At 35.5% G+C, this 15447-nt stretch overlaps 1 protein-coding gene across 2 annotated transcripts in view; it reads right to left on the reverse strand.

Moving 5' to 3' along the window:
* The window catches only part of VPS13C (vacuolar protein sorting 13 homolog C), an 89313-nt gene that overhangs the window by 72665 nt on the left and 1201 nt on the right, over positions 1-15447 (reverse strand). Inside the window, exons 2-10 of one of the 2 annotated variants that reach the window (XM_080607976.1) lie at positions 14571-14614; positions 12541-12583; positions 11662-11757; positions 10773-10874; positions 8333-8395; positions 5241-5350; positions 4350-4409; positions 3691-3750; positions 2977-3057 (exon numbers count right to left, since the gene is read on the reverse strand). In XM_080607976.1, the coding sequence (XP_080464102.1) occupies positions 2977-3057; positions 3691-3750; positions 4350-4409; positions 5241-5350; positions 8333-8395; positions 10773-10874; positions 11662-11757; positions 12541-12583; positions 14571-14614 (659 nt within the window). The remainder of the gene's footprint in view (positions 1-2976; positions 3058-3690; positions 3751-4349; positions 4410-5240; positions 5351-8332; positions 8396-10772; positions 10875-11661; positions 11758-12540; positions 12584-14570; positions 14615-15447) is intronic. The other variant, XM_080607977.1, reaches the window with a different exon arrangement.

A 15447-nucleotide genomic window follows, 5' to 3' on the forward strand; every position in this document is an offset into this window, starting at 1 on the left:
TCTGTCTACTGCTCCACAGTAATAAAAGTTAGCTTTTCAATGAGATTAAGTGTGTAACAGCTAATCTCACAAACAGCCATATGCTCACATTATTTAAATATGAAGACTGTTGTATGAAAGTGACAGATTGCTATGGATTACACAGCTTATTTTAACTACAAGTCTGACCAATGAGCTACAGTAATAAATACGATTTCTGGATAATACTGTTTAAAAGTAAGACTAAAATGGCCTGTCTGGATAGAAGGTCTAGCTTTCCAGGAAACAAGCTACACTATAAACTACATATAAAATGTATTCAGGTCTTTAATACAGGGAATGCTACTAAAAATGTTATTTGCTGTTTATTTAGTTTATGTATTTGTTTTAAAACTGTGAAACAGAGAGGATTTAACAAGCTGCTGAAAGGATTTCCACAAGTAATCTTATGCCCATGCCAAATTCCAGTCTTCCCCCATGTTTCTTCAAGCCTTCTCACATGTGTTCTGAGCTGCTTCCTGCTTTCCCTCTCTTCCCCTTCTAGGCACAGGGCCATAAAGGTTGCCAAATTCACCAAAGCACAGAAAGACGACTAATCACAACTGACAGATTTTTAACTCTCAGAAATGATGCATCAAAAGCTGCAGCTATGATCTCAAAAGAAATGCCCCATCACAAGACGCAAAACATCCAAATGACAATCCCAGTATGCAATGTGACACTAGTACAAAGTGCCAAAACTGCTAAGGATTTCAAGGACTGGAAAAAACTGCAAGTGGTGAGATGCTTCAAGTTAACGGGTGATCAGAATACTAGACACCATCTGCTACAGTGGAATTGTTCTGCCGTCAACCCTCAAAGAAAAGTTTACATGCAGGACATACCACAGGCTTTTGATACAGAGAACTCCATTTTACAGTCATGGAGAGCAAAGCTCCCACTTCTTTCAGAAATTATCTGTTAAGAACTCAATTGATGATGTCAGGTAAGCCACTGTTAGATGGCCACAATGCCATCTGTCCACAAGCATGTGAAGCACTGATTCACCCCTGTGCAACATGTGCTAGGTGAGCCTGGTTGGCGGGGGTGGGGGCATGGGTGACGACTAGATCTCCAGAGGTCTTTTTGAACCTCAACCATCCTGTGATTCCATGGACAATTTTGGCATGATGCATTTGAAGAACTAAGGCTTTTGCTGCTGTCAATTCAAGCAGTGTATTCTGTACATGTTGGTTTGCATTTACATCTCACTTCAGACTGGTTGAGATCTAACAGAGAAAATATCCACAGAAAAGCTATGACACCAGTGTCTGCAAGTATTATGGTCAAATGTCATTCACTCCACGCTAACTCTGAAAACACTAACATTAACTTGGCTGTTATTAATATGCAAGCATCTCTGCTAAACTAGAAAGGCATAAGGGAAAGTGCTCTGAGGTTATTCAGCTATTTAAACAAAGCAAGAGACTACAGACAGGATAAAGAATCAACATATTCACAGCATCTTCTACATACAGTGAACTTAACACCCCAGCTTTGAGACAAAAAGAATTGCTCTACAATGGGAACTTGAACAGAATAAAAGGACGTCTTAGGTTTCAAGATCCATGTAACAGGCAAGATTCAGAGCACATTTCCTCACTGGTTGGTTTTACGCTTCAGTTTTGAACCAACCTTCCCTATCAGCATGAAGCCTATCTGGTTACGTATATCTTTTATTAACTAGGAAAAAAAAAAAAAGATACCTCTAAAAGACAACAGAAGAAAAGGAAACAAGGGAAACAAGCAGTATTGTACAAGGATACACAGAATATTTGCATAACCTCTATAAACAAGCTGTTTTTTAACTACATGAATGTCATAGCCATCTGAAATAAACTTAACACTAATGGTGCCTTTACAGTTCAGTAGTCCTCATCTGTAGCACAGAAAGAGGATGTTTGCCCTCAGACATAATTTGTATCTATACAACTGCCCTATTCATAGCACTAAAGTTCCCAGTTCCCCTTCTGAGGAAGTAAAACTTGTGAGAGAAGGCAGAAATGAAAGCAAAGCAAGTACTTCATAGACTTACAACATTACAAGCTGCAAGAGACAATTACTCATCCAGCTAATAACTACCCAAAACATGAACAAAGCAGAAATAAAGAGACAGAGCCTCCAGGAAACTTACATACTTAAATTTGAGTTTAAAATGCTAATTTAAGGGAAAGAATAAAATACATGCCTCTTGTTCTGTATGCAATTTACACTCACTGCCCTCATATTGTGTCTCATCATCTGCAATGGAGCACCTTCATGTACTTCAGCCTCTTCAGTCTGACAAGTGCAACATATTCATTCATTCATATATAAAACTTATTCTAATAAACCTCTTCCAAAATTTTACCAGAGCTGTTTCCCACAATGAGGGGTTCTACCTTAATAGAAATACTACATTAACCTCTCTAACTTAAAAGTCCGAGGATTCATACACACTACCTATAAGCTTTGGTTTGTTTGTTTTGTAAAAAAAGCTTTTTGCTTTAACATCTTGTTCTTCTGTTTGGTTTTGTTTCAGTCACACAGCTTAGGTATCTGCATAACACATGATACAAGTTTCTGCTCTGATAAGGACATAATATTCTGAAATTTTATTAATTCTGTGTTCATTTAATAACTTAATTTTCATTATAGTAGCTATATAAAATCTCATATAGCCCAGATACTAACAAACAGTACTTGGTAAGGTCAAGATGAACATACCAACAAAACTGATTTTAAAGACCCAATTTCTGACCATTTCTAAACCTATAGGAGTTGGTAACATATAGAGGTAACAAAAAAGGATTAGCGTTAATGGTGTGATGGATTAACGTATGACTCTGGTATCAAAATAGAGTTGACCAAATGTGTTGACCAAAATGCATGAGGATGGGGGGTTGTAGAAATTAGTATGGCATAACTTAAAATACCACTAGAGCCGTGAAATATAGTACACATTTTCTTCTACATTACCAATATTTGTTCACGGGAGCCATGATAATACATTTTGCTGTGTACATTCCAATAAGCACTGAGGCTGTCCAAGCACAAAAGCTGCGTAGGGAAAAAAAAAAAAAATCAACAGACTCCATACTCAGTATTCAATCCATACTATGAATTTAGCTTTCCATTTGAGAAAACAAAGGCACGTTAGACAGCAAAGATACTACAAGCACTGAGATGTATTTAATCTTTTAAGCACTAAGATGTATTTAATCTTATAATACTATTTTTCAAATGAAAATTACTTGCTCAAAAGCAAGCTCTTAAAGCACACACAAGTTCACACACTGATTAAACACAACAGGGTGGGAAGAAGGAGGGGAACACAAGCAAGCACGCTTAGCTACCAGAATCCCAAATACATGTTAGGCATATAGACTAGAGTGAAAAATGGCAGTTTGACAAAACTATTCGAAATCATAATTACTATGCAGACTTCAGACTTGTTGTATAATGCCTTTAATGAGATGATCAGTGTTTGCATTTAACTATTTAAACCATGGACTTGAAAGTTATGGCTTATATAAAGCCAGTAATTTTGGTTCTACTTCTGTTTAATTACAAAGTAAAATTAAGAAGACGAAGAATTCACAACACATTTTCCAACTCTCCTTTACAACTACAAACTGTTACACTCCAAAGATTAGTTGCTCACTTGGTAGCTAGGAAAAAACACCATATTACCTTGTATATTACTCTCGTAGCTTCATTCAGAATAGAAGGCTTCCAGTTCTCATTTGTTGTCTAAAAGGTCAAAGTGATAAAAGTCATTTTGAGCATCTCATTTAACACATCCAAGTTTTATCTTATACTTTCAAGCACAGAATGAGTCATTTTGGTGCTACTAGATAACCTAAGTCAGTTCCTCTAGACTGCATATGCACAGCTCAAAATCCAGTATTAAATGTGTGGGTTTATTTCAATTTTCAACTTCTTATCCCACCCATTAAAATCCTTTGAATCTATGGCAAACAAAGGTGAGCTGAAATTCTGTCCCCTCTTTTCTCAAAAGGCCTGGCAAAATACCACATTGTTCATCATGACATAATGTTTGCTTACTTTATTTATTAGACAGGGAGATAACCCCCATCAAAGTCAACACATTCAGTTTTAAAGATCACTTGTATCGTAAGAACAAAACACTAGTCTCAAAAAGTACGATGTTCCTCAATCATCATCTCTGCTGCTTGAACAAACTTCAAGTACTACTTGCACGAATAAAAGACCGTCTTACCCTCCATATGCATACTGTCATTGCATATTAAACACGTGACTTTTCCCTTCTGGTACCCAAGCAAAGATAAGTAAATCAAAAATGTAAAAACATGCATGCACATAATTACCAATAAACTAAGCTCACTCAATGTCATTCCCAAAGAAATCGGACACTGTGGATCTGTGATCTGCAAAAATAGAAAAAGAACAGCTATTTATCTCTACTGCCTGCATACAAAGATGCATCATATCATTAAAACTAACTGAAATCCTGAGCTGTTTTAAGGGTCTTCCTTGGCTTCAGTATTCTAACACTGAGTTGGGACAAAACCAATATGGCTGTAGTTTAAAGGCTTCAGAATTCAATTCTAAAATTGCATTTCAGGTCCTAAAACTTTCATAAGGTAAAGAACTGAAAAAATACAAAGAACCATACCTCAGTCAGCTACATCATTTTCTGACTTCCATTCTTCCCACCACTTTGAATATGACTCTGGAAACAGTCCCAAAATAAGGGAAATACTCTACATCCGATACTTCCCATCTACTTGCAACTATCCCATCACAAACTGCTTCATCTTTTTTCTTAAAAGAAGCTGGAACTGGGATAGAATAATACTAGTGTCGTTTATATAAAGATACTCCATAATCTAGTAGGTGTTTTAAACTTTTTGTTTTCCAACTCATCCATAAGCTCTCATGTTCCTGTCATTCTCCATTTCACCTACTACACCAAAAAAATCTGTATATCATTTGAGCCTATTAATGTACGACAAACCGCCACCACCCAAATTTAGCAAGGTATCACTGAACAATGCAAAACAAAGAACATCTAGTTCATATATTCAAAACACTTCTGACTTCTGGTTGTACCTGAGGTACTTCATTTAAAGAGGTGTAGAAGAAACCACAATAACTTTTTGAATGTGGCAAATAACAGTTTATCTCTACTGACTAGACTATAATGACTGCACTTTGGTTGAATTTAAGATAGAAAGGAGTACGTGCCAGATACTTACATCATCTTCATATTTAACATGAATGCCTGTGATTTTGACTTGCACATTTTTTATAACTTGAGTTGCAAGCTTTTCTAAAAAAGTATCTTTCTTCTCCTCCTTTGGTTTGTCTGGAAAATAAAATAAGTCAGCATTCAGCCTAACAGTTGATTTTAACCACAGCTATTCCCATGTAAATGTAATGCTTATTCTAATGTGAATACTTAACACTTCAGTTTTTAGTTTTTCAGATGTTTTCCTTTTCTGTACATCCATATTCTGAAGATGTGCTATTAGCTGTGTGCACACAACACAACCATAGGAAAACTTATGTTTAAGTTTCGGTGAAGACAGTTTAGCTTACAGCAAGTTCCAGTTTCATTTTTATTTTTAGGATACATCTCCCCACTCCTTCTAAGCTAAAAGGTTCTCTCTTAAAAGCCCCTCAGCAATTAACTATGAGTTTCAACAAGCAAGTATCTTTCAAATAGATACGAAGGTTTAATTCAGTACAAAGTATCTTAGAAATAATCTGATGAAGGTGATACTTGCACAATACAAGATCAGTCCATTAGAGCCTTTTACAGGACATTGCTTGAGAGTATTAAAAAGCTTGCATACCATAAGCAAAAATAAAAAGATACTCCGGAAAATACTCCATTTGTTCAATAGTGGAATTATACTGTGATCGTTTAAGCTAAGTTAATCATTTAACCTGAACTAAGTTCAATCTTATTTGACAGAGAGAATGGATATACAGCAACGAAAGTCTCTCTCCAATTTATGTCCCCCCTTTCAAAAAGGAGGGGAAAAATAAGAAGTATCAGCGGATGCTAAAGAAAGAGAAACTAATCCAAAATAAGAGAAACTAATCCTAAATAAGAGAAACTAATCCTAAATAATGCAGAATATATAGTATTTTAAGAAGTTGAAAGCCATGTATTTTACCCACCTTTTGAGTGATCATGACCTTTAAAGGGTCTCTTAAAATGCTTTTTATACTTTTTACGCTTACGTCCTTTTTCAGCGCAAGCAATTTTTTGGAAAAGGATAAAATTCAAGTTAGTAACGCAGAAATGCAAGACAATAAAAGACAGAAGAAAGTTTAGCTTGTCTTAAAGCAAAGTGACTTAGGAAGCGTGCACTAAAAGCTTTTAAAGAATTGCATAGCCATTAATGATGCCATCAACTTTTTTTTTTTTAAGCTAAACATCATTTAAGTTTAAAGCCCCACTAAAATAAGCAGCCAGTAACAACTTTAAATTATGTATGCAAATTTCCACTGGATCAAGACAGGGTCCTGCCAATTGTAAAGTCAAGGCATTAAATGCAGATTTCAATATTCCTTATACAACATCTCGTGAGTTTGAGGAATTACAAAAGATCACCAGGCTTCTCAGCAAATACACAGTCAGGCCTTTTGATGAATGCATTGCATAACACACTTTCAGATCTCTTACATACAAAGAAGATCTGAAAACAGAAGCATGACTACTTACTAGAACACCGATGAATAAACTTCTCTGTAATCCAAGCATTTATTTATTTAATGACTTAAGGAAAAGGCATAGTTGTCTTAACAGCTAACAATATGCGCACAGGAAAACCTTTAGTTTAAATCCAGATGAGGCTTCTACTATACAAGTGTGTAACTTCCAAGTTAAGAAACTCAAGACATACAAGAAAACCCAAAGAACATTTATCAATAAGATTCTCACAACAATCAACAGTAGGGTATAAATGCAATCTGAAATAACAACAGTAACTACAAAAAAGGCATACAGAAATAATGATTATTTAAATGGCTTTATATAAAGTTAAATTCTAATATTCACACACAAATTATGGTCAAACAAATCACAACCATTACATGAATTAAGTTAATGCTCTTTTTTTCCCATATTTTCAAAGAAAACCGGTTTGGTGAGTTGCGTTGTTTCTTCCCCCTCTCTGGCCATAAAGGGGAAAAAGAACGTTTAACTTTAAAAGGTTATAGCAGAAGAAGGGTGTGTCCTATGAAAGCAAGGACAGAAGAAAGTGCAATGGCCTATTTAACTTAGGGGAAGAGCTTTATTTCGATGTACTTTGCATGCTTGTTCAAACAAAGGAGAAAGAAGTGCCAGCCAAGACTTCAACCTGTCTTGCACTTACAAGGTGGTCATGCTACAAATAAAAAATGTAGAGGGAGTCACAAGGAGGAAAATCAATGCCTAACAGAAATTATGTTTTCTTTTGAATAGTTCCTTTTAGTGGTACAAGGAACCCTCTAGAGAGGATAGTTTAAAAGACAGCTTACTTCACTTCGTATTGAATTTGTAGTTCTCGGACTTTCATTTGCACGTTAGACAAAACTAAGGCAACATGGGTTTACGCTTGATTATGTGCATCCACTACTATGGAGAGACTAAACACAGTCCAAGTAAAGCTTGAAGCTCATTCTAAAGCTTGACTCAGATAAAAGTACCCTAGATATTTTTAGCTAAGAGTAACATTCTGAAAATCTGGTTCAAGAAGATAAAAAACAGCAGCAGATACAACATAACAGCTCCAGCGAATTTCAGTGGAAACTGCTTCCTTGGCTAAAAGCTATCAAATTAAACAAAATCAAGGAAAAAAACATACTAAAAGCCTTCTGTCTGCTATGAGTCATTTTGCCTGTCCACTATTGCAAGACATCCTAAACTTACGGTATTTTTAAGACTTTAGGATTTTTAAGACATTTTTAATTTTTAAGACATTTTAAGACATTTAAGACATTTTAAGACATTTTTAATTTTTAAGACATTTTAGGAACTACCTTCTGTTCTCAAAATATCTACACAACATTATTTTAAAACTAAAGCAGAATGTTGTCAGTATTTTATGACATTTCTGAACTCAAGATGGCCGATGGCTATTTTTCTAAGTGGTCTCTTAATTTCCTTGAACAGCCATTCAATTAAGCTAAGACTAGTCACACAAAGTTTCCGCTTGAATCCACAATCACCACCTTATTTCTAGAATCATCAATATGCATATGCTCACCAAACGTGCTGTTTCCTCATTTTAAATTTGGCTGCTTTGGGTTTTTTTGTTTTTAAAAACACAAGCTGCAATTAACCATGCATACCCACCAGGCTTGGTGTCCTTGCAAATCAGACTCTCCAAATGATACAAGGAATCTTGTGAATGGGTGCCTTGGTCCACATGGCAGCAAATAACCGAAAAACACATTTTGTTTAATAGGAGGAAATTGGATCCTGATATTATGTTACATTCTGCTCTTGAATGAATGTTGAGTTTGTAAGACTCATGTGTCAAGTTAGCATTTACAGTATAGTATCTGACAGCCAGAGCCACTTCAGAAATATCAAGTTTCAAATACTATCTACAGATGCAAATTAGGTAATTTTCAATTTACTTCTATCCAGCCAAAGACAAGAGTTTCAAGCTTTGGTCTCCATTAATGAGTTTTGACAATGAGAGACTTGCATAGCTCAGAGAACAGAAAATGTTTTGTCAGCTTGTGTCAGCAGACCTTGCTATCACTTCTCCATCACACTATAACCACATAGAGACGTGACCATTTTGCTCAACATTTGAATAGTATGTTGAAAGAAAATATCCTCAGGACTATTTATGCCAAGTGATTCTCAAATAAATGAAAGTACTGAATTAAGATTATACGCTTACTCATGTAAGTTGAGTAACAGTCACAAAAGCAAATACAGCTAAGAATTCATGGAGAAAATATTCTATTCAGTGTATTTTCCAGATTTTCACCAGCTGTTGCAAGCTCTTAAAAGCTTACAGGAAGAGCTGAATTTCTTATGACTTTACAGCATAGCAGAGCAATTTGGACCCCAAGACCTTTGTACCTAGCAAAGGCATGAGATCTGCTCATAAAAGAACAAGACAAGTCCTCGTGACTACAGTATCCTAATACAAGACCTGGTCACACAAATTGCAAAGCTATTGTACCACTGAGTGAGGCTGCAGCATGACAGCAATTTAAAATTATCTGTCTTGAACATTCCTCTAGCTTTTTAAACCTCAAGCCAAAAGTTTAATACTGCATCTTTGTAAAACATGACTCTGAATCTAATTCTAGTTCTTCACATGACAAGTCGATCTACTGAGGTATCATTTTTATCTAACTCTTTTTAACTCTTTTTCAAAAGCCGTGCAAATGCTGGATGTATTAAGACTCTCAAAAAAAAAAAAAAAGACTTTTGACTTTTCTTGCAAATGCATTGACTCCATATTACATCAAGTTCCAGATTTGCAGTTCCTCAAGTGCTGCCTACCAGGTTAAATTCTTCTTGTTACATTATCCCTTCATCCCATTGCTAACGATGGAAAAAAACAGCTTAAACATTGCTGCTCCTACAGTATCCAAGTCCTCCATAATCAGGGTAAAACTTCTACAAATATTCCCTTCTCCCAGTATGAAGTAATGGCTGCAAAATTCATCAACTGAGGTTGTCTTAGCTCACACACAGTTTCTGGCATATTAAAGACAAGAAATAAAGCAGGGCTTATTTCTTCACTGTATATAGATGACCAAATTGCTGTCTGAAGGAAAATGCAAATGTATATTTCAAACTACCAGAACAGGACAAGGCAGTAGAGAGTCCTGCAACTGAAAAATAAAGTAAGCAAAGAGTCTACAATATGGACTGTTTTTTCCCCCCCAAGTGTTCTAAGCATCATTTTATTTTCAGGAGATTTTGCAAGGCAAATGACTTGCGGCATTGCAAGTTTTCATTACCTGTCATTCTGTCATTGGCTCTGAACTTTGTCTCTGTCCATTCAAGTCTAATTTATACTGTTATTCTATTAGAGTTATTTGAGGGAAAAAAAAAGCTAACTGGGCTGAAATGATCAATTCTTTTACCCAATCATGGAAAATTTTACATTTTTAATGATCTAGATCACAGCTTTGCTTAAAGTTTCCTGTCTTCATGTTCAACTCTTTTCTTGTGTCATTACTTACTACCTCATCAAGACAGTCTCATTTTTCAAACTAGTCCAAATGCAGTACATCAGAAAAAGACAGCAGAAACTGAACTGAAAGCATTATTGTTGGTATTTTTTGTGAAAAATTTACAAACCTTACCACTCTCCTTGAAGTTTCCTTTAAGCAAAGAATGTCTTATGCTTATCTAGAACATGTTATTAAACATCCATTACTAAAACTCCAAAGCAAGATACATTTGCCTCATGCAATGTAGTTGCTGTCTTTGGTCCTATTTCCCAAAGCTTTGAGAAAAAAAATTCCAGATAATCTAGTTCTCATTTCCAATGTACAAAGGAATGATAAATAAAATGAGTAACGCTCTAAGTTTCAGAGCAAAAAGATATTTTAAAGCACTGCAGTAAGAGTCCAACTGGAGGAGTTGGGCTCAATAATCCTTGTGGGTTCCTTCCAACTCAGGATATTCAACGATTCTATAGTAAGTGATTCTGAGATTAGCTAGATACTTAATTTATAAAGTCCATCGCAACATAGGACTTCCTTTCCATAGCACAACAGGTCCTCAGATTCCAGGGGAGGAATTATTAACTCAGTACCTTTTTCTGCTGCTTTCTGCAAGGCTTCTTCAATTCTTGCCAGTTCCTTCTGTTTGTTATCTTGCAAGTATTTTTCTTCCTTCTCTGCATCATATTTAATGCCTGTAAACCAAGTTGGGACAGCTTTAACCCTATGTTTCAAATTTTATAAATGCATAATCAAGCAATGTGCACAATATTGAGCATTATGTTGCAATATGTCATTTGAAGCACAGGCTATTCTAGGTCTGAATGCTGAAACCTTCATACAGCCTTGGAAATTGGGGTTTTTTCACAGTAGAACACAAAAGACTGCATCAGCGTTTAAGCACTGTTTTTCAAGAGGATGTTTCCATGAGTACTCGGACCTTCAAGTGTGGTTTGTGTAATGTAACAGGTTTTAATTCACATCACATATATGTGATGCTCTCGAAACTTGAAAGTTTCCTTCATACAACAGAGCATCTGATTTCAGAGAAAACAAATCAAGTTCTCTGATCCTCTTCCCCCCTCCCTAAAAATCAGTTCTAATGGAATGACTACTTTTGATTGCTCTAAGTTAGAAGCAGACAGACTATATCATGCAACAGTCAAAAGATCTAAACCATGCCAGAAGAATGGATTCAGGATAAGCACGCATCAGAGGAAACCTGTTAAACTGAACTTCAAATGGATACAACCAAGGATTTTCATGAAAGGTACCCTTTATCATCTTGTTCATGCTCCCCTTTTTAACCCACCTTTCTTCCACTCATTTGCCAGCATTCATCTAGAAATCTCCCTGAAGGAACAGAAAGTAAAAATGGCAGCTTATATGAAGTAATTGCTATTATACACTTGAATAAATGGGTACCCTTATATATTTTTCTCCCTTCCATTATTTATCTGTGTTGTTGAGGAGTTTACTTACTTGCTCCAGGAACTATTAGAAGATACAAGCCTTCTAGAGTTGCAACAACTGCCTCACCATACAGGTTCTTCCAAGGAATCTTCAGAGTAAGTTTGTCTATATAAAGCAGATAAAAGTTACATCAAAATGTGTATTTTTGTATATATGCTTAGCCTGATCAGTAACTCAGGCAATACAGGGCATTAACCCTTTATCTTCATTCATGTCCTAAACAATTTAGAAAGTGAGGAGATACTGGATGGGCATATCTTTTATAAAGCCCTTGAAGTTACAAAATGCATGCAGAGAAAATAAAAGCAAGAGATTTAAGTACAAAGATAGTGTTTGAGTCCAAACAGTCAAGATCAAAAGCTGAAATTGTGAATGGAGTTTAATTTGCTGGGATTAATATGATTTTTCCAGGAAAATATAAGAATACAATACAATACATTCACCTCCAACAAACATTTCATGCGAAAAAAGCAATGTTGACCTCAAGGGAATCAATTTCTAACAACATTTATCTAAGAGGTCATAAACTCTTGGCATGTTTGCCAGTTTTTCAGGAATCTTACTTAATTTCTTCATATTCCTTACCTTTTCTTTAAAAGATCACAAATGCTAAAATTATACCAAAAAGCTCTCTTGATCATCCATGTACCTGAAAAGAACCTCTCAGGCATGTTTTCATACCCAGATTGTGAAGTTACACAAACAGGGCTAGGCAGGTAACTTTTTATGATTTATTTAGTGCAGTCACATTAGACATCAACACTAATTTCAACAGCAAGCACTATTACAGAGAGCACTGAAGAAAAAAATATAAAAAATTCTGAGGCAAGACTCATATTAAGGTCTTAAAATTTCAATTTTAAGATTCAGGCTGAAACAAAAACTTACCTATCTGACCAACTTTTATTCTAAAAGGTACATCCAGTTCACTCTGTAAAGAAAAATAAGTATTAAATAGCTACATGTATTTTGAAGGTAACCTGATTTATATAGCAAAATTATTATCCTGACTTCTCTTAAAACTATCCTCTCAAAACTGAAATTCCAGAACAGAAACAGTTCTCTATATGATATAGCTTTAATTATTTAACAATAATCACGTGAACACAGGCATCCATAAATATAGTTAGGCTTGTAGAAAGCCTAAAAACAAAGGAGTCACACATTTCTAGCAGTTCTCTCCTACAAGTTCCGTAATGCCTTGCTCCAAAAGTTATCTGAGATGTAGATTTTTATTTACATAAGAGAATATAATTTATTTTTTTGATTTGCCAAATAGGTGTTCTCTTTTTAATTATCAGTAAATACTAAGCATTGCACTAAGATATTTTAAAAGCCTCAACAACAAGATCTACAGAAAATTTCCAATTGGTACCCAGCTGCTGAATTTCCTTCCCCTATTTCAGCAAAGTGTTTTCTAGATCTTCCACTTCAATATTCTTTTGAAATGAATTAAGTACAATCCAAAGACATGAATTCTCAATCTCAAAGATTATAAAAAGTAAACCTGCTTTCTCAAATGAGACATGTCAACCGCTTGTCCTACATATTACAAAACAGCCTTGAATGCCACTTTTCCAACAGCTCAAAAATATTAAACAAGGCTGCTCTAAAAAGAAGATTAATATCCCAATTAACATCTCTGCCAGATTTCCACAGTTTTAAAAACGCATTCTGAGCTATGAGTCTAACATCAAACAATTTTATTTGACAAAACTAGCAACAATTCTTCTGTGGCCTGGTCTTGTTTAGTGCTTTAAAGAAACAATTGAAAAAATATGGAACATTCCAACCCTTTTCTGGTTATGACTATATATTCCTAGAAATATTTCCATATGCTTTAAATTCTTGGTGATGACCACTCTTTAGGAACTCTTAAATATTTCTTTCTATTTTTTTCCTGCAGGAGGCTAAATCTTAAAAATCTGGTTGTTGTTAAAATATTTAAAAAATAATAACGTTTAACTGGAAGTTTTCTTGTCAGCTTTAATTTGTGATTAAAATATATCAAAAGAGTAAGCGAAAACAGACTCACTTCGAATATTTTTGTCTCTACACTTGGTCTTTAGTAGTATGAACAGGTATGGAAAGAGGTTGAAACAAACTGTGAGAGCAAAGAAAGATCTCTGCTCTTGACAGAGCCAGAAGCAGTGAAATAAAAGCAGATACCAGCTACTTCATCTACCCCAGTTGATACCGTATTTATGACCCACAGGTGAGTTCCAAGAGGGACTAGCTCAGTTTGGCCTGCTGATACAACTGGACCATAAGTTTGACCTTGAAGAATGAGTTTTCTGAAGATTAAACTCCAGAGAGGAAAAAAAAAAAATGAAGGAAAATGCTAGAAATTAAAGGCGTTTTAATGTTTTTTGGTAAAGACAACTGATTTACAGACATTAAAGACAATAAGAGCACTGGGGCTTGATATTCAGGGAAAAAAAATGATGTGCTGAAAATACCTCAAGATTATAACTAAGAAGCAACAGGCAAGATCAGCTCTCAGTATTTTAGAAGAAATTTCATATGGAAGTATGATTATGCAGTAGCAATCACTGATGAAAATAAATCCTTTAAGTTGTACTAGAAGACTAAAATGTTAACAAAAATGCACCAATATCTTATTTAATGTTTTATCATTTCAAGCCTCAAACATTAGAATGGGTTATGTATGCACATACGCACAAAACATCAATTCAAACCACTACTGCTAATTTCTCAGAATCAGTTTTCTCAGGAGCATGCTGATGACTTAGCCCATAGCTTTTCTTTTTTTTTCCAATAACATTAGCAAAAATAGAAGCTGTTAACCAAATACCTACTTTGAATAACCAGTAAAGAAGGCATACTGTGTAAAGTGAGACCATAATAAGTAGTCCCAGGACCCATTAATACTACTTTAAAATTAATGTAATACTTACTAATGCATTCTCCTTTATTTGTAAATTGTCAAGTGCCACATTACCTATGTAGAAGAAAAAAGTAGAGTAAGTTATTTCAACTACTGTGCCATGCAAGTTGAATCAAGGAACAAAACTGCAATTCTCCCAAATACACGTGGATAAAATCTGAAAACCTGACTCCAGTTATAGAAGAGCATAATAAACAGCTATTTTGTAAGAATTATTAAACACTGATTACACAGGCAAAATTTAATGATTGTAGAGACCACAGAAATATCACCAGCTTACATTTCCGCATGTTTCTGTAGTGGTATCTTGGTTTTGATGATTTTACACAGCAGGAAAATCCTGCATCATAGAACCACAAAAAGGAAACCCCATCACTGGAGGTTTTCAAGCTTCAGTCGCAGAGGATACTACATAATCTCATTTGGGCTCCCTTTTCCCATGAAATGTTGGGCTTGATAATCTTTTGAGATTCCTTCCAACCCAGGCTGTTCCATGAAATGTAAGGATTCTTGCATAACTATTTCCAAAAGCACATTAACTTTTCCTGACACAGCAACCACAAAATTAATAATAAGAAAAGTCTTGTTCCCTGGTGTATGTAGGGGATGGAGGTAAGGCCTTCTCCATGCAGTACCTCAACAGCATCCTCTTTGCCTATCATGTAGCAAACTTGGATGTTCCCTATGTTCATCAGAAACAGCTATACCACCTTAATCCATTACTATGTTTGTTTAGTACATGACTTCGAGCACTGAAATGGGAGGTGAAAGACAGCTCCCTGAGCACCCCACACCTGCACTGCAGCCCAGGCTCCCCCTCCTCGCAGCACCACCATGGCCAAACCACCCCACGCTACCCCATGCAACATACAGACCCCAAAGCACGC

This window comes from Anser brachyrhynchus, assembly GCF_964034855.1.
Source record: "Anser brachyrhynchus genome assembly, chromosome: 11".
NCBI lineage: Eukaryota > Metazoa > Chordata > Aves > Anseriformes > Anatidae > Anser > Anser brachyrhynchus.